Consider the following 19,270-nt stretch of genomic DNA (forward strand, 5'->3'; position numbering starts at 1 on the left):
TAAGTGGGTACAACATATCTTGCAAAATTCATTGCCCAATGTACAAGAAGACAGAGCATTAGTAATACATGTGGCTGATGACACAGAAAACAGATACAGCTGATGAGCTGTAATCCCAGCCTAGATTTGTTAAAATGGTAAAAGGATTTGGACATAGCTTCATTATTTATTTACTTCTTTTTCTCTGCACAGAATGGCAAATCACTTCAAGGTCTGTTTATATGGCAGAATGCAATGCTGTGTGGAGATAGCTGAGCTCAGTAAATAAAGAGTGCTAATGCTGCTTGATTCTTTCCTCTGTGTGTGACCTGGCATTTCTGCATGTCTCTACCAGGTAGCAGTCTCTGGGAAATCCTGGAAGGGAAAAAGCAACCCTGAATGGTGTCTGCAGCCAAACTCTCAGAGGAGAAAGAGGCAGAAAGAAGTGCCCCTGAACTACAGACAGCACATTGTAGCTGAGAGATGGATGGCTGACATGTGACCTACCACCATCCCAAGAAATGGGAGATCTGTACTGGACATCAGGGGGAAAATGCTGTTCCCAAAGAAATGCATGTGTAAGACCACTGCAAAAGGCAGTGAGCCAAAAGTTAATGAATTCTCACCTCTGAAATAAACACCTTTTCAGGGAGGCGCACTGGTTTGGTCAACAAAGGGCACCAGTTAAGAGTTAGTATGGAGAGCAAAGAAAAAGCCCAAACCACAGTGACTGAGATTTTCTCTGAAGCTGAGGTTGGCCCCTTTGTCTCAGTAAGAAAAAACGTTATAGATCACCCAAATAATTCAGTCCTTTTCCTGACCATGCTTCACTTCTTGCCCTCACAGGGGGTGACAGCTGGTCTGTGAATGGTGCAAAGGGATTGCAAATAGTCATTGGATTTGGATAAGAGTTTGGACAGCTGCTTGTTTTCTTGAATCTTAGAGATTATTTTTCCATTTTCATAATTTATCAGAAAGGTTACAGCTTTTCCTGTCCTCCTTAAAGAAGTGTAGGTGCAACTGAGTGCAGTTCAACTAAATTCAGCTACAGTTTGCAGGGTTGCCTCCAAGTCCTCTGGCCATCCACATTGTGTTGGCTGCTGCCAAGTTCTTAGCAGAAAGGTGTTTTTCACACTAAAGGAAATACACCTGCTTGCAGCATTTCAGGGCTAGAAGGTGGACTGAAGGGTCTGAAGAGCAAACACATCTCTCATCAGAGTAAGCTGAAGCATTTGAGTGTTGTAACTGTGTCTTTTATGTTGTGACTTTCCTTGTGACTCTGAAGTGAAGATTCACTTCACCTGAAGAAGCAGTTTATTCCTATTAAACCACTCGTTCTTAAACAATCTCCTCCTATCTCTATCAATCACCATCCTTTTATTTCTCTTCTGTGCTCTTTGTTAAGTTTCAGGATCTGTATTACCAGAAAGCAGAGAGTTCTAATGAAAACTGGCAAGAGGTAGGGGATGGAAAGAGAAGGTTCAATGCTGCTGCTACTGTTCCCTCCTGCTCATCCCAACTAATCCCTGCAGCCCTAATAGCTGCAAAACACTGGCAAGGAGTGCTAGGCCCAGGAAAGATGGAGAAATATCAAATCTCTCTGAACTTTGCAAGGGCAAGCCTTCTGACAATGTCAGCTCTCTCTTAGATTTTCACACTTGCTAATTTCCCTTGATGACCATCCACACTGTATCTAGTAAGATCAACTACACTGATCTTATTAAACCTATATTAAACATATTAAACATGCTCATTAAATACTAATCAATAAGGAATGAACCAATTGGAAACGAATATTTGCCAATCTTTTAGCTAGGGCACAGCTTCGTGTTACCTTGAAGATCACAAGGGAACTTGTCTACTTACTAGTCAGTACATTTTTCTGTCTTTCAGAGTCCATGTGCCAGCAGTGCATTTTTTTAGCTCATACCTGCTTTTTCAGGCATCTTTTATCACCCAAAAAGAAACTGAATGTAGAACTTAGTAGCATAGCTAAGAAATGATACATGTAATTGTTTTCATGTAAGCAACACAATGGTCACACAGTTGTTTTTAAGAAGTTTTAGAACACAGAATACAATTTAACAATATCAAGTATTTCCCATGTATTACTTCTTTGCTAATATTTTAATATTAACTAATATTAATATTTGTTGATATTTTAATATTACACTTTCACTTTTGCAAACTGTGTCCAATGTGGAAAAGAGCCCCAAACATCATCTATATATCTGGAGTTCAGTATCCTGGGGGGGAATTTTCTGTTGTAATGGCTACTGCATCTTACTTTTATTAACTGGTGATAAGGAAAGCATCAACTTAGTATTCTGTGACCTACAGAAGCATAGGTACTTACGGATATCCCAATTCCATGAAATTATTCCATGTCTGCTTTAACACCATTATAATACCCATTTGCATACAGAGGTCAATAAGGCATCCACTAGGGTGGCACTACAGAAAAAAAAAGAAACAAAATGTTAAGCAGGAATAATACTGAGTTTTAAAGTGTTTCTTAAAGGCCATAAATGATGCTGGATCATTCATTTACTAAAAGGAAACTGAATGCATTCTCCTTATGTTTTAAAGGAGTGTAAACTCATGGGAACAGATGACACTGTATCATACTGTCAGCATTTTAAGCTAATCACCTAATTTTCTGCAGAGGTCAGAGTCAGCTGAAACCAATGCAGTTTTCACATACGTGCTTCTAACGTGCTGCTCTGCTGTGGGCAGAGCAGGGGCAAAGGCTACCGAGTTTTTCTATTGATTTCAATAGTTTCTGGGGAGAGTGACTGCAAAATCAAAGAATCAAGAGAAAATTCCTCCTGGCTGCACATAAAGTAAACACTATATGCCTAGAGGATAGACCTAGAACTATTAATTGGGTACTGTTTAACATCTATGGCTGAGTAGACCATGCAAAGCTATTCTCTTCTTAAAGAACTAAAAATCTCTAACTGCTGAGTAACAATTCTTAGTGTTTCTTGTTGAGTGCTTGCTTGCTTTAGCAGTGGCTCCAGATGTTGAAGCTGTGGTGCTGCTTTTGGGAGAGATGTTCGGCTAGTAAAAATTTAGGAAATTTTATACCTACCATTGGAAAAAACAGAAAGGGATCTAAAGCTTTCTACTCTCAAACAACACTTTGTGAAATTAGCTTTGCAGATCCAAACAGTGTAGTTCAAGCTGTATTTTAAAATTTTGGGTATTACAGATAAGTCCAAAAAATCACTGTCACAGAACTTGAATTATTTCTTTTTAACTTTTAGGGAGAAAAATTAGTTATGACCTGGAATAAAATAAAACATTAATTTCTTATACATATTGCTTTATCCAGGTCTCAGAACTTGGATCATTGCTTAGGTTTCTGTTGACCTAATTTAGCATGTTTTTAGATTAACGGGGTGACAAGTTGTTAGGGGTTTTTTTGCGTGTTTTTTTGTTTTTTGGTTTTTTTTTTTTTGTGGTGTGGTTTGTTTGTTTGTTTGTTTGACTTCTCTGTCATTATCACTAGATCATCATCCTCCTGTTTTTAGGAATTGGTCACATGACTGTATATAACCTGAGAGAGGCAGGTGCGCTGTTAATGAAGTAGCAGCAATGTTACAACCACAAGATCAATAATATGTAAACTGCGGTCTGAGCGTGCCCATGGACACTGGACTAGTGTTACTAAATGTCTTAGACTTGGCTAAATTCAACAGGTGAAGAGAGAAATATTGGAGGGATATCTGGACATGGTATTCTAAGGCAGGTTAGTTCTAGTAAGACCTAACTGATACAGTCAATAAGGTCAAGACTTTTTTTAATTAGACTTAAAAAAATTATTATTATTATTATTAATAATAATAATAGTAATAATAATAATAATATTCACTTTTTTCTCTGTGAAAAGCTAAAAAGGGACTACTAAGAGTGGCTTCCACCAGCAACTGACACAACCTGTAACACCTCATTTTTGCACTTTCCTCACAAACCTGGTTCTCCTTCCATCACTGCTCCTGCACAGAGATGAGGTTCTTTTCCTGTTCTCTGATCCCTCTGTGAAATGAATCAGCCCACTGAATCATCAGAAGCGTAATTCAGCCAGAAAAAGGAAGTTTACTGCTGATACAAGGAACTGAACAGGCTGCTCACAGGGCTGGACAGGTGAGAACCAATACAGAGGAAAAGGAAGGAACAAGCCTCAGGGGGAGGACTGAAAGGAAGAGCAGAACTGTTTTACTTTGACAGCAGCAAGTTCTGAGGTCAGCTCAGCCCCAGCCAGATTTTGGAGGGATGTTAAGCAATGTTCTGTCTTCCCATTTACCAAGTATTCTTCCCTTGAATGAACAGAATTCTCTACAAAATAAAGATGCTTTTATTCAAACTCAAATCCTTTTTTTGTTTATTTGTTTGTTTCTTTTGCTAATATTTGAATGGTCTTTACTAACCAAAATATTTATATATCCAGAAGTGTTTGAAAATTCAAGCTGGCAGACATTTTCTACTTACCATTTGCCATTTATCTGCAAAGTTGTTTCAATTATTCATCTGTGAAGCAGGAAAGAAACCACGGGATTTCAATGTGCCCAGAGCAGCACTGGAAAGTAAATGACTGGTCCAGAAACTGCTGCTGCTCATCTCCCATAACTGTCAAATGGGCTTTGAATTCTGAATGTATTTATTAAAACAAAATAAATAACATGGCATTGGTCCTTGAGTAACTTGCAAAGCCAAACTCTCATTGCTTTTCATATTAATTTGATTTTATAGACATGGGACATTATGCCAGTAGCTTGTTCAGGAAGTTCATTTGGTTGTTTTGGTCAAATTTCACATACATTTTATGTGTCTGAATTTTTAATTTGTTACTATATTATTTTAGCTCTCTAGTCCACAAGGCTAGAAAAACTGAGAAGAAAGGACTTTTTTGGAAGCAAAAAGTTGTCAGATTTGTATTCGACTTTGATTCATTCCAAGGATAAAATATTTCCAATGTAAATATGTGAGTAATCTTTAAACCATCTGATACCACTGTTCGATGGGTTGCAAACACTGGAACTGCTAGCACTGAAAAGGGAATATATATCTCAATATGTAGATGCTTTTGTAGCAGACGGCAGTGTCAATAGTGTGGAGTTAGACAGCAACTGAAAACCCAATAACGCTCTCAAAAATGCCTCGGCAGATTTATGTGTCTGCCTCTGCTTGTGTTCATGGCATCTGTGGGCAGCAGATAAATCCGTGTGCAGTTATCGAGCACTCACCTCTTCCAGCCTCCACCGGTTTATCAGCCTTAAGTAGGCACCAGGGTGTCCTGTAAATCTTCAACACAGGAATATGTTTCAGCTATGTTGTGTAAGCAGTCTGTTCACAGTAGTAAAAGAAAGCTCACACTCTTATTTTAATCTGGTGTTATCTTAATGCGACTGGTATAACTATAAAAGATGATACGCTGTAAAAAGTTTTATGGGTATTCCTGGAATAATCCCCATGAAGGACTACAGATATGTTTACTTTCAGTTTTATTTCAATACCAACACTCTGCTGTTGGATATTCAACAAACTGCTCGTGTCAGTTTGGAAAATGGCTTTCAACTGCCAGCCCATTTCCTTACACCATAAAATGCTCTGTGATGTCTGCCTTCCTGTGAAATCAGTGAAAATTTTAGTTTTCATTAAAACCCATAATTTTCTAACTATTCTCCCATATTTTCCCCCAAAATTATTCCCATATGCAAATAATCCATAATAATGGATTCTACTATTCAAAACTTCTCTGCTAAAAAGGTCCTTTTTTAGGAGACTGACAGAAAAAGATACACAAATAATATATATTTAGATAGATACATAGATATACATGAATACATATATATAAAATACACAATAAACATATATAATAAATACATATGTGGAAACCTCCTCCAAATGATAGCTCATAACTCTTAACAGTTCAGATCATGTAATAGGAGCAGATCTCTTCCAACTAAACTATCCTATCCTATCCTATCCTATCCTGTATTTATATGTACAAATAGCACACATAAAAACAGAGTGAAATGACCTGCAGGTACAGTACTATGAGATGCATCTGTTTCCAACAGTGAAATTGTTAAGTTAATATTGAGACCATGTGGTGACAGCAAATGAAAACTGCATCTTTTTCTGGGCTTTTGAAAGGAGTATAAAACTGCAATCTGTTCTGCTTTGCTAGTATGGAATTTGCATTTTAACATGTGTGATAATATGGTCCATTTTGTTTCATTACAAACAATTTTATTTCTTCTCTCTACTTCATTTTGCACATATGAGTGTGCAGACATCAATCCTACCTTCCAAGGAAGAATGCTATATAAAAGGTAGAGCTGTTCAGATTGACAAACTGAAAAAGAAACATTTTCAGAGTGAAGCTGTTCTCCCACTCCGATTCGGTGCGAGGCTGCTCTGTGAAGAAAATTATCAGAGTTTCAGAGGCTTATTCAGATTATCCATTTCCCTTGGCACAAGAGCTGCACACACCTGTAAGAACTGGCAATGCATTTGCAAATTTGCCTGCTGTTTTCAAATTATAACCTGGCAGAAGAAATTGCATCCAGAAGCAGCGCTCAGCAAGTGAGCTTGTAGAGATTTAGAAATCTGTTCTGATGTCCGTGTATGTATGTTCCCATGTGACTGTAAGAAAGTGGTTGAGGTAATGTGTACACTAAACATCTCTCCTGTATTTAAGTGGCCTTTACAGGCTCAGGCTCTTGTTTCTCTTGTTTCTTTTTCTGTATCCTACCATAATGACATTGCCACTCCACCAAAGCTATTTTTCTTAGAGATGCCACACTGAACTGAAGAAAATCCTTCTGGTAATTCTGTTTCATGGATTTTCCCATATGCCCAGTGGAGTGCCACTGCATGACTCCCCTTCCTTGTCCCAGGGAACTCACCACAGAAAACCAAGGAAAAATAATTTCCAGTGCTTTTTTGCTAAGCAAAAAATAATTTTTGCTAAGGCAAACAGGAAAGGGAAAGACATATCATTGCCTTTGGGTACTGTTCCTTTATTCTCCATCTCAAGGAATATCAAGACAGATGTTAACAAAACAATGTCCATGCCAACACACCAGTACCATATTCTGGAACTACTTTCCAGCTGGCAGGAGCTTGTTGTTAGCTGACCATTGCTGTGAACAGGAGTAATCAGAGAAGTGCAGATACTAATGGTGATTCTGAGTATCATAATGATAGTACTCAGATACTGCTTCCAAAGCAGCCTCCAGTAAAGTACTGTAAGAACAGAAAAAGCAATAAACTTGATTTTCTTTACTTGGATGCCAGTCTGCAGGAAGAACATGTTTGACCATAACAAGGCTGCTGCAGCTGAAGCTTTGGTCACATGCCCATCAGAGACAATGGTGATGCTCTGGGGGAACACAGATGTGAGTTCTGAAGAAGGTCATGTAAAAACTGAAGAAGGACATACTCAATGCCCTCAATGTAGTTTTGCTGCCAGTTCTACTTTGAGCTTATTACACTGATAAAGATAATTCAGATCAAATCAGTTCCTCAGGTCACCAGAGTAAAAATCACAAAACTGTCTGAACAGGATCGAAAAAACTTGACCCATGGAATTTTCATACAAGTGCTTTCTGCAAAAAGCAGTCCTACCTTGATGGCAACCTAACAGAAAGTAATCAAGCTTCAAGGTCTCTAGAATATATCTTACTGTCCCCAGGCTATCAGGACATAGCTTGTACAATTCACAGACTTGAAAGTCATATTTCTCAGCTGTGGCTAGCAGATATCTTCTTCATTGATATAGGATAGCAAAAATATTTTAAAACTATAAATACAAACGAGGACTCTCAGTTTACTAAGAATTAAAGGAATAAAATTCTATTGTATGCAGATACGTTTTGAACACATTACCAATGGCTCCTGGAATGTAGAAAAGTCCTGAGAATAGCTAAAATCAGTTGTTTGAGCAGACAAACATCAAAATCTGTCCATCTGGTCCAAAATAACGTACTGAACATCATCAATGTACACGGGTTTCCTGGAGCATTAAATAACCTCCTCAAACCACTCATATAAGTGCAATAATATGGTTTGCTTAATAGGCCTTCAGCCACGGTCTCACTTCAGGCTTACTGACACTAAAGAGCCCATGCCAATTGCCACCAACCATGACAGTCTTCCAAATATATCAGGATCTCCAGAGATCCTTTCTGAGCCATGGATATGTGGATGATAGCCTATTGCTACCCCATTGGTGGTAGATACTCTCCTTAGAAAACAGGTTTCCTTGCTCTAGCATAAAGACTGCCTTTATGAGTGAGCTGAAAGGATTACTGAAATTTAGAACATCATATAGTTTAGGTGTAGGTAGAGTTGATGATCCACATAGTCATTTTTCCTCCTTACTGCCCTTCTTAAAGGCAAATGTTTGATAGCAAACCAGCACATTAGTTTCAAGCTATGAATTTGTTTTCCAGAAGTTACTCCCCTTTTCCATGTTTGCAAACCCTGGAGGCTGTGAGTGCTGAGTCTGTTTGAAAACTCGTGTCTTTACCTCCAAGGTAAAAAATTTACATTTATTTATTGTAATGTAAACAATTTGTTTACATTCTTAGATGGTAGGTGGTTGAAACAAGAACAAAGGTGGATGATTGTTGTCACCACTGGTTGAATGGCACAGTAGTTTAGTTTATATACTTTCTTATTAGAAACTTAAGAAAAACATTTATTCCTATAGATTGCAAATTAATTAGGATTTTTCATATTTATGCAGACATTTTGAATTTTATCATGGTGCATGGACCAATAAATCAGTACAATATTATTCAATTTTATATTTAACATTACTTACCTAAATTTGTCAGGAAAAGAGCAACCTTTTCATACAGCTGTAACAGAGAAGAAACAGCCTCTTAGTTACATGGCTGGTTCAAAAATATGGAACTGCTTTATAGGGAGAGAACATGTTAAATCTGACACACAAATGATATCTGTGATGTTCTGATAATGACAATAAAACTATATAATGATACAGTAATGATACAATCAAACAAGAAAAGTAAAGTTTTCATATCTAATGCTCATCCAGAATATATGGAGAAGAAATGCTGTCACTGTCCCTATTCTATGCACAGAGTGAAAAAGGGTGAGAGAACTTTTCAAAAAGAAAAGCAGAAACAATAGCACAACTGAAATTTTTGTTTTAGTTACTTATGGAACAATCACCTCACAAGAAAAATAATCACCCTAGAAGAACTTGCTATAGTATGTTGGTTATTTGGGGCTTTTTGGTTTGGTTTGGCACTTTGGTGCTGAAATGAAAGACACAGGGGGGACAGGGTTACTTCAGAGAAAATCTTTAGTAATCCCCACCACCACACATATTTCTTACTCTGAGCCAGTGTCATTTTTCTAAATCCTAAGTGGTCCTTTCTGCACTTTCAGGTACCATGCTCTCAAACTCTCCAGGGGACTCCAAACTTCATAAAGATTACAAAACTAACTTGGAGGGTTTTCAAAATCAGTATTTGCAAGGGAGTTTTGAACCTATTACCTACATCACCAACACCATTGGTATTAGAGTAAATTAATGCTATGATTTTCATTTGCTTTAAATTAGTCTGGAGCCTGTTCCTACAAATTGCTAAATGTACTTAACTCTCACTGATGCCTACAGGAATACAAAGCTTCTCATATTTCAGACTCAAGAATTTACTTACTCCTACAGTGCGTATCAGCAGTGTTTCTTTTTATTTGCAGTTATCCTTAGAATCTCTTGCTTAAATTGAGTTATGTACTGTTTACAGAACAAACTCCCTGCTTAAGAACTGAAGTCATCCTGAAAGCTCTCATCCACGTTAACAACCACTTCATGCTTAGAATAGCTTTCCACTGCATTTGGAGTAAATGGTTTTGTTTCAAGTAATGAAAAAGGTAGTTTCTTATGGGTTTAAAAGCATCTCTTAAGGGCAACTGTAAATGTGCTAAATGTCTGGGTCATTTATATCTTGATCCCAGCAGGGAGTGTAGCTTTTTTACAAATATTCACTGCTCTACAGAAGGGTTTATCAAAACTTCAATTTGTTGCTATTCCATTTGGAACAGTAGAACTCTGCTAGAGATTCTGTTAACAATGTTTGGATCTAATTGTCTGCTACTGTAGTTTATCACTGCTACCCTCAAGGGACCCTGTTTGGGATCATATTCTGTTCTCTGTTTGCATTTTCCATGGGAAATATTACTGGAATTAACTGTTTTACACAGCCTAGGTAAAGCTGGCGATTGTTTTCAGGTCAGGCTGCAAGATTATCTGGGAGACATTATGCTTGAGGGTCATTTTGTTTTGCCATGACGGATGTGTCAGAATAGGTACCTAGTGACGTACCTCAGAATGTCTGGTCTGGAATTTACTTGTGGTCTAGACCTTTCTCCTGATGCTTGCAGAGGCTGTCAACTTGTATCAGAATCACTGCTGGCTTTCAAGGCTTCTAGCAGTGAATTCTCTACTGCTGTGCACATCTTGGTCCCTTCTGGTTTTATTACTGTATCTTTTCTTGCTCTTCTGACACTTTTTTTGAGTCACAGTTCATGCAGGATTCAACTACCCGAATTGCTTCTGGGGATTTTAATCCTCCCAAAAGAAATCCCACTATTGCCCTTCAGTAAACTCCATTAATCCATCATGGGAAGCAAGGGATTATGTTCCTAAAACCTTCCTTTGAAAAACTCCTGCAGTTTCATATTTTGTGGATCTTTTTCTTCCATGAGCTATATCCAGATCTAAGGTTGTGGTGTTTATTGAATGGTGATGAGTTTGAGGCTTAAGAAATCCATCTTTGCAGTCCTCCACTTATTTCATTATTTTAGGAAATAAAACAAAGTTTTTCAAAAGGCACCTTTAAGCAATCTTCAATTATTTAAAAGAAAAATCTCTGAGCTGTAAAACTCTTTGAGAATGAAAAAATTTAATTTGTGCAGCGTTTCTTTGTTGCTGCTTCACTGCATATACAATGACTTACACTGACAGCTTGAAAATGGATGTTGTACTGGCATAGATATATATAATTTTCTTTTTTTTTATGCTTATTGCGTGTTCTAGGTGGACTAAAGAAAACACCAAAAAACTGGAGAAAAAACCCAATAAAATAAAAATAACATAAAAGAGGAGAGCCCTCAGTAAAATCATAGACAGAAAACCAGCTTCTTCCTTTCTGCCTTTCTCAGCCTATAGTCCCACCTAAGGGAAAACATAGGAAAAACAACAGTTCTAGACAGACTGTCTTAGTCACTGATACAGTCTTGCCTATGCCAAAGGAAGAAGCAAAGTCCTGCAGCAAAGACTCTTGGAATTTCCTGCCATATAAAAAAGAAATTCAAAAATAATTCAAAAACAATTATTTATGCTTGGACATTGCATAGGAAAGAAAGAAGTCTCCAAGCCAGCCTTGGAAATGAGCAGACCTGAAATAATAGCTCATCTTTTCCCTCGGAAGTAAATCAGCGTATCTCCTGCAGTGAAGCCTAACGAGCTGTTTGCAGAAGATGCTTGCCATTGAGTAGGTAGAGATACTCCACCCTGGCTCCCCTACCCAGCTGGTTTGTAGGCTGAGCCCTTCTTCTCCCTAAAAGGCATTCTTATAACGTCAGCTGACAAAAATCTGATAGTGAAAGGCCATGCACCTCTTGCCAAGAGCAATAAAGAGCAGACACATTGCTGTCAGAGCAATATACAGGAGTATCAGCATCTCAGTGGAAGGAGGAAACTCATTCGCCATCTAATCTATGCTATACTGTCTTACTGGGACTGTTGCCACACAGAAATTCCATTTTTGTCTTTGCCCCAAGTCTGGTTTCAAAGCAGCTCACAACGATAATCTGCCAGCAGCCAGCCCCACTGCAGTGCACCCAGACCATGTCTCTGGTGCATGCTGGCAAAGGCTAGGGGCAGCTCTAGAGCATATCCGTGTCTGCTCAAGCCTTGTGAAGCTTTCAGCTCAAGAGAGTCCTGCTTATGGACATTAAACCTGTATATGCATATTCTCATTGGAAAACTACCATGAAAACTGAAATTGGAACTGCTGAAAATAGTGTAAATAAGAACTTAGCTTTGTCACTATATTAAAAAATAACATCAAAACACAATTAAAAAGAAGAATATTAATGAAGTGGACTGAAAACTGCAAACATATAAAAGGGAAAGTAGTGGCAGAGGATAAAGCAGGGGTATGATCATGTCTCCCTAAAATATTTTCAGAATATTCAAACATACTTTAAATAATATTTTGGATTTGGAATTGCACTTTATACAAGTACTGAATGATGTCCCTAACCAATAATTCCATGTCTGCCTTAGCAAGACCCTCCATTCCTGCTGAAAAAGAAGTGAAAGCATTTGGTTGTCTGCTGACTGAGATATCTACTGCTCCTGTGGCTTAGGTATAACTTTGGATATGTTAATTTTACTCACCACATTCAGTAGCATGATGATGCAAAAGTTGATGCACACTGCAGTCCCTGTAGTTGCAACCTGAGAGTTATTCCTGATTAAAGCCCACTTAAAGGCAGCAAAAGTGCTGACAGTCACAACACGGTAAATAACAATGCCAAAAACAGCAGCAATCACCACGCAGATCTAAAGGAAGAAAAAAATCAGTGAGAAGGACCTGAAAACTTCCAGTGGAACAGGAATTACCTTCTCCCTGAAACTCTGAAAATTTATTAAATGAAAGACTTTAAAAGGGAATTCCTTTGGATTCCAGAAAAAGGCTTCAACATCATGATTTTTCTTCTTATAAAGTTCTTTTTATTTCTTAGAACGAAAAATATCATTGAAATAATATTAAAATAATTTTTCATTTTAAACATTTTCTTGAAAATGGTCCGCTTCCTTAGCATTAATGTGGGAAACAGTATCACCAGTTCTGGGAATTAGAAATTTTCCTTATCTGTACATGATGTGCAAAGGGTAGTCTCAAGCTGATATTGCAGCTCGATGGTATCAAACTAGGGATGGATTTTGTGCTTTGATGGACTTCATGCTTCCCACAAATATCTCAATATATCACAAATTCCCTACAAAATATCTATTTGTAAGCACTGCCTCAAAAACAGCCCTGCCAAGCTAGCCTAGCTAGCTGTTTCTTCCTAGAGCTCTGGAAAGTTTCTGTCTGGAGAAGGTAACCAGTTCAATTGCCCTTGTGATTTCTTCTGTGACGAAACTTTCAGCAAATGTGACAGAATGAGAAAGCTGCAGCTGAACCAGGTTGCTTAGTCACTTAATGTTCCTTAAACAACAGTTGAGCTGTATTATTTAGTACACTGGGAGAGTCTATGCTGAAAAATTTTGAGAACTGCTCTGACTTAAAGTTGGGTAGGTGTATATATCTCCTGTTATAGGTGTAATTAAAAAAAAGATTCTTATCTAAACAGTCAAAAAAGGTGGAGTTTTTCTGACTTGCTGGAAGCCCATGTTATGCTAACAATAAAACTAATTTCAGTGAAAATAATTTTTGTCCTATTTCAAGGGCTGTTATGGGAACAGTAATTTGTGGTGCATGCAATTTAGAGCAAGGCTACTCTCTCTGTCACTTTGAGTAAGATGTGTCACTAGTCTAAGAAGATTAATGAATGAGTTTGCATAGGGTAAAATACTGCCACCCTTCAAGAAAAAAAAAAAAGGAAAATATACAAAATATGAGAGCTGTAGTATCAATTCTGAGCAGAGACTGCAGTCCAGAGTATGTGTACTCAAGGGTTGAGTCACGGTGTCCATCCACCTGATGTACCAGAGCACAGTTCATCTCAATAATGCTCTTGCCTTTCTTGACCTAGATGTTTTGGACAATTTTGAAGCCATCAGTTTCTTACTGTCCTCTGCCCTATTGCTGGGTTACTCACCCACCTGACTCTCCACAGCTCTTGAGCTGTACTCATCTATCATTTTCTTGTCTCCTGGAAAAGCCCTGGTAAATTCTGTGGCAGTCCGTTGATTCCAGACCAGCACTGTGTTTTCAAGACCAGCACTACCACGCCTGTTGTCATGTGAATGACAGCCCACTACTGCTCCACTGAAATTAAGAGGATGGGGGTGTTTCTGCAGAAGCTCTCTGTTAGGAAAGATTTTGCTACTCCTTTTAGTTTTGCACTTTGTAAAGGGGATAAATGCATCATTTTAGTCAAGGAACATTGGTTTCTCCATTTCAACTGCACTAGGAATATGAACTCTCCTCATCTCTTCAGTACACTGTGAAACTAGGTTGTATTAACATCATTAAACACCCTAGGCATCTTATTTAGGTTCTCTATGAAGCTTACAAAGAACAACTGCTTCTCCAATGGCAACTTTCCCCATCGCTCTGCACTGTCTACACAGGGAGAACTACCAGTGAGCTAATTCAGTCAACTGAAGTTGGTGCCTGGATGTGATAGTGTCACTCTTCTGGCATGTGTCACTACATACAGTGCCACAGGTGTAGCCTTGAAGGAAGGAATTAGCTATCTGTGAGACTCAGTGAAGAGTGAACCACTGTAGCACTTGACAGAAACTCAGGTGATTTGCTATATAGATTTTCAACATGCATAGAGCTTATTTCACTTTCAAGCAATCATACCCAATATTTACCTACTCTACTAGCAGAGATAATGATATTTTGTTCTTTTTCAACTAGTTAATAAGTAAAAATGCTCAAACCATAAAAAATATTCCAGATGCAGAAACGATGAGTCTGCTGCATTTATCTGCAAATGCTTGATAAGGCTCTGGCTTCCCAGATATGGGGTTCATTCGTTCTTTCTTGGAGTATTTGGCTTCGAACTGTGGACGTATTTCCTCCTAAAGAGCAGACAGATAAAGTTCACATACAGCACAGCTAGGAAAAACTCTGTAGGAAACTTCAGATCTTTTATCAGATCACTGTTTTGGGGAATTACATCTTTGAATTCAGCAGCTGGCACAGCTACTATAAAAGCTGAGCTGGGAAATCAGGTCTCCTTCACGAGAACTAGAATAAATCACTGTACCCATAAAAGTAAGTACTGGAAGTATTTAGTAAAATCCCCAATTAGCTATTCCTCTAAATAATGCTCTTTCAAAACTATGTGGCTGCAAGACAAATCGTTTTAAGGTTGATACCAAAGAATTTTTCAGTCTGTAATTATCCTATTGATACTGGAAATTTACAACTAAGCAAAAAAAAACCACCCTAACAACCAAACCTCCTTTTTCCAAACCTAATTGCTGTTAGGCATTTGGTTACATTTCCATTACCAGAAAAGGCTTGTCAGCATTTGAAGAACAACCCATGCCATCTAACATCTAACTGCTCAGTTACATCTTAACTAGGACAATATTACTAGCAGGAACAACTTTCAGCAGCAGAAATGTCAAAGGCTGCTTTGCCATTAAGAACCCTCTTGTGAAATGAAACCTGGGGATTACTTGGGAGAGATTTGGTTGCATCTGTTCACAGCATTGCCAGAAGACAGGGTTCACCCTTGGTGCAGGTGACACCTGCAGCAGTGCTACCCTGCCACCCTGCCACGCAGACGTTCACCAAGAGCCACGTGTCCTGTGCCACCTCCTTCCAGTCTGGCATCCAGGACACTGTCAGAGGCAAGATAAAGCACCAGGCTGGGAGGAAGGACTCTCACAAATGTTGGCAGATATTAGAGCACTGTTTGTAGTACTCTACTGTATTCTGGAGAGCTGGTCCATGGTACAACTGCCTACAAGGGAGCAGACAAGAACTAGCTTCCAGTCGCTTCCAGCCCTTCAGCTGCATGTGACTGAACTCTGACTAAACCTGGAAATGCCCAGACCTTAAATGACTATTGAAATAGGCGAATGTTAACTGCTCACACAAGTCTTCAGAATGTGACTAAAGGTGAGATATCCTAAAAGCCTACATACTTTTTTCAGAATTCCCCTGAAGAGGGGGTTTGGGGCAGGGGTGGAAAGAAGTCATGTCTTATTCTCCTTCTTCCAAGTTTTGAAGATGCTTTCTCAACACAGTTAACTTCCAAATTCACGCAGCAACCTGGTAACAAGTTATAAAAACAAATGAAGTGGCAGGCTAGCTGCAATGCCTCTGTAACTAAGAATATGCTTGAGGGAACCAGCCCTACATCAAGTATACAAAAAGGTGAAATATGTTTCTGTAGAGGCAGGGTAATACCTTGCTCTTATTCTATTTTGCTCAGGCTGTTCCTGCTGTATCAGGGCCAAAAGAAGTTGAGCAGACCACAATCTGGCAAAAGGAACAATGTAAACAGTATTCCTGTGTGCCCAGGGGCATGAAAAAGTACAGAGTGTAATAGCAGTGAAGCAAGGTTCCTGAGAATTTCGCCCTGCAGATTGTTCCAGGACTCTGCCAGCTGGCTTGTCATGGACAAGAAACTTTTACTTCTCTGCATCCCTCTCTGAGCCAAGGTTTGATTAGCTTTTACAGTCTGTGGTGTAGGGAAGTTCTTATCATATCCACATGTCCTGTGATCTCCAGTTGATGCAAATAATGCAAATGCTATTTTTACAGATATTCTCAAAAAAAATTGGAAATCTAGCATGACACTTTGTCCCTGTTTAATGATACTCCACAATGCTTGGGCAACTAAACTGTATTGTGTCTGGCTGAGGTTAATGATAGAAAGAAGGTGATGCTGAAGAAAAATAAAAAATATGCTACAAATAGAAGCAGAAGGCAGGATTTCATCCGGGAGGAAGCCAGGAACTGCATGCAGTTGGTTTCTTGTGGCGTGCCCACCCAAGATGCAGTTGCTCTTCATGTCTCCCACCTTGCACCTGGTTTACATGAACAGGAAATCCAGATATGTAGGGTTGAAAGTGCCAAAACACACTCAGTTCATATCCCCAGGCTGAGAGGCCTGAACATTGCAGGAGTTGTTGTCTGCCTTTCTTGGATGAGAATCTAAAGTGCTGAGGAATTCACAAGGTTCTATATCTGAATAAGTGCAATTCTTCTTTCCATCGTCTTCATTGTTTCTTTTATTTGTCTCTTCATTTAGAACAGGAAGGTGATAACAAAGAGATAGGAAGCCTTATAAATGGTGTCTTTTCAGTGTATTGTTGCTAAGAATTAATAAATTTTACTCTGTAAAAAAACCTTATTTTTCAATTTGACAATGAAAATTAAAGCAAGCAAAGGCTGGACACTTATCTTCATTATCAAAAGCTTGAGATTCAAAATGGTAATTAGAACTGTTTAATCGATGTCTGAAATAACTAATACAAGCAATCAGCTGATTTTGACTAGTGATAACTGAATGGAAAGCAGAAAGGAAATTTAATTAGCAGTGATTCTATTAGAAAGTAGCACTTTTAGGGGAAAAATTCTCACGTTATGGAGTCAAAATTCTCATTGACTTCACACTGACACACAACTTCCCAATGAAACTCCACAGGATGAATCTTTTCCAATCTACATAAAACAGACTGTTTTCCTTCCTATTTCTCGCACATGGATAATTCCAACCTTTTCATAAGAGAAACCATATTGACTTCTGGAGTACGAAATATGGATTAATGTGGATTGTCTTAGACAAGGCATTTATGCTCTAGAAGAGCTACTCTAAATTTCTTTGCAAAATATCTCTTTTCCTCAAGATTTTTTTGATCCTTCAACAGGTAAGTTATTGAAATAGTCCCATCTTTCTGAGTCCAAGCATATTGTCCTCTATAGCCCTGATATAGAAAAAGAATTTGTAGATTGAAAATTTGAATGACCAGTACAAGTATAATATTCCCAGAAGTAAGCCTCCAAGCAAAGCCTGTGGTTTGCAGGTGAAGATAATGGCAAAGTGAAGAGGTGGGCTTTGAACCAGAGCAGGGAAATGATCTCCACACTGCTTCATCTGGAGCACCTGCTTCCAAACTGTGTCTTTCTCAGGGGAAAGTGCAGTTCCAATGGAAAAGTGCAGCATTAGATACTCCAGCAGAGGTGGCAGTGGACCATTGGGCTGGCCCTGAAGCAGAGACACGCTTGAGCTGTGCTGTAGGTATGGGCACTGGGGGCTGTAGATCTTCAGAGAAGATCCCTCTAGGAGGCAATCAGCTCCTGCTCTTTGGATCCTACTGAATGCTGAATAAAGGAGGAAGTGATGCCTCAAATGCCAACAAGCCACTGATGTTCTAATTGGTAGACACACAAATCTTCGAGAAGTAGCCTGCTGAGTCCTCTAATTTGAGAAAGGTACAATTTGGCACACTGCTTCTGAAAAAACTTCTACCTCCTGCTGTAGAAACTTGTAAGATTCCCTCTAGAACTGTAAGGAGGTACACTGAATAGCTCTGGAGCAGGTACAATCCCCACTACTCCTGAGAGGTCTTGTTGATGCAGCTTACTGTAAAAACTCTGGTGTGAGAATAAAAGATCAGCTGACATCAACAGAAAGCATGTATCCTCTGAAAATTACCAACATGCAAATATCATCCTGCAGGCCAAACTGAAATAATCTGCCAGAAGAATAAAACTATATCTTATTTAAAAAAAAAAAAAAAAAGCGAACTGTCGCTTAAGATCAACCTTACCAGGAAATTCAATATTTTTAAATGAACTGATCATAGAAGATTCAGGTGGATGGCTTTATAAATCAGCATAATCCCAAATCCAGGTAGGTTAGATGGTGAAAGATGAAGATATATAACATCCCAAACTATAAACATCTGCAAGACCAGGCTTCCTGGGGAAAACATAAAGAGGGTCCCATACTGTACTTACTTTTGTATTTTATTAGTTTAAAGGCTCCTTCTCATTCCAGAGACTCAGAGGAAGGCATAACTGTCACTTGGAAATTGCAATTTGGTAAAGCTTTTTCTTAGTTGTCAGCATGGACAGCATTTTTTGCAACTAGCCATGAGAAGACATGATCCCTGCAGGCCAATCCTGACCACTGTGTGAACCTCAGGCAGGACTATCTCAATCCCTTTGTGGCTTGCCAGCATTGGCAAGAGCAACTTGCTAATCTCAGAAGAGTTGAATCAGTATTAGAGTATTTCCTATATATATGAAGATAGGCCTGAGGTATCACCCAGAACTGACTGCATATGTGCACAGATAACTGTTATAAAGAGATTGATTTCCAGTTGCGCAAGTTATTTCATGCTACGTTCTTGGGTTATTTTCTTAGTAATTAAGCATTTAAAAAAAAAAAAATCCTACCAGCAATTCCACCATTTCATGGCCTCATTGAACTACTTTGCCTCATACAGACAAAAATCCCATAACTCAGAAGTCTGTTTCTCTGCTGGCAAGATTGATAAAAAATAAAATCTTCCACCAAAACAGCAATG

At 38.6% G+C, this 19,270-nt stretch overlaps 1 protein-coding gene across 1 annotated transcript in view; it reads right to left on the bottom strand.

Moving 5' to 3' along the window:
* LOC131572561 (anoctamin-4-like) overlaps positions 1 to 19,270 on the bottom strand; it is a 101,065-nt gene that overhangs the window by 11,399 nt on the left and 70,396 nt on the right. Inside the window, exons 16-21 of the mRNA XM_058825809.1 lie at positions 14,657 to 14,797; positions 12,434 to 12,598; positions 8,819 to 8,855; positions 6,294 to 6,405; positions 5,229 to 5,286; positions 2,336 to 2,433 (exon numbers count right to left, since the gene is read on the bottom strand). Coding sequence (XP_058681792.1) covers positions 2,336 to 2,433; positions 5,229 to 5,286; positions 6,294 to 6,405; positions 8,819 to 8,855; positions 12,434 to 12,598; positions 14,657 to 14,797 — 611 coding nt within the window. The remainder of the gene's footprint in view (positions 1 to 2,335; positions 2,434 to 5,228; positions 5,287 to 6,293; positions 6,406 to 8,818; positions 8,856 to 12,433; positions 12,599 to 14,656; positions 14,798 to 19,270) is intronic.

The sequence above is a fragment of the Poecile atricapillus genome, chromosome Z, assembly GCF_030490865.1.
Source record: "Poecile atricapillus isolate bPoeAtr1 chromosome Z, bPoeAtr1.hap1, whole genome shotgun sequence".
NCBI lineage: Eukaryota > Metazoa > Chordata > Aves > Passeriformes > Paridae > Poecile > Poecile atricapillus.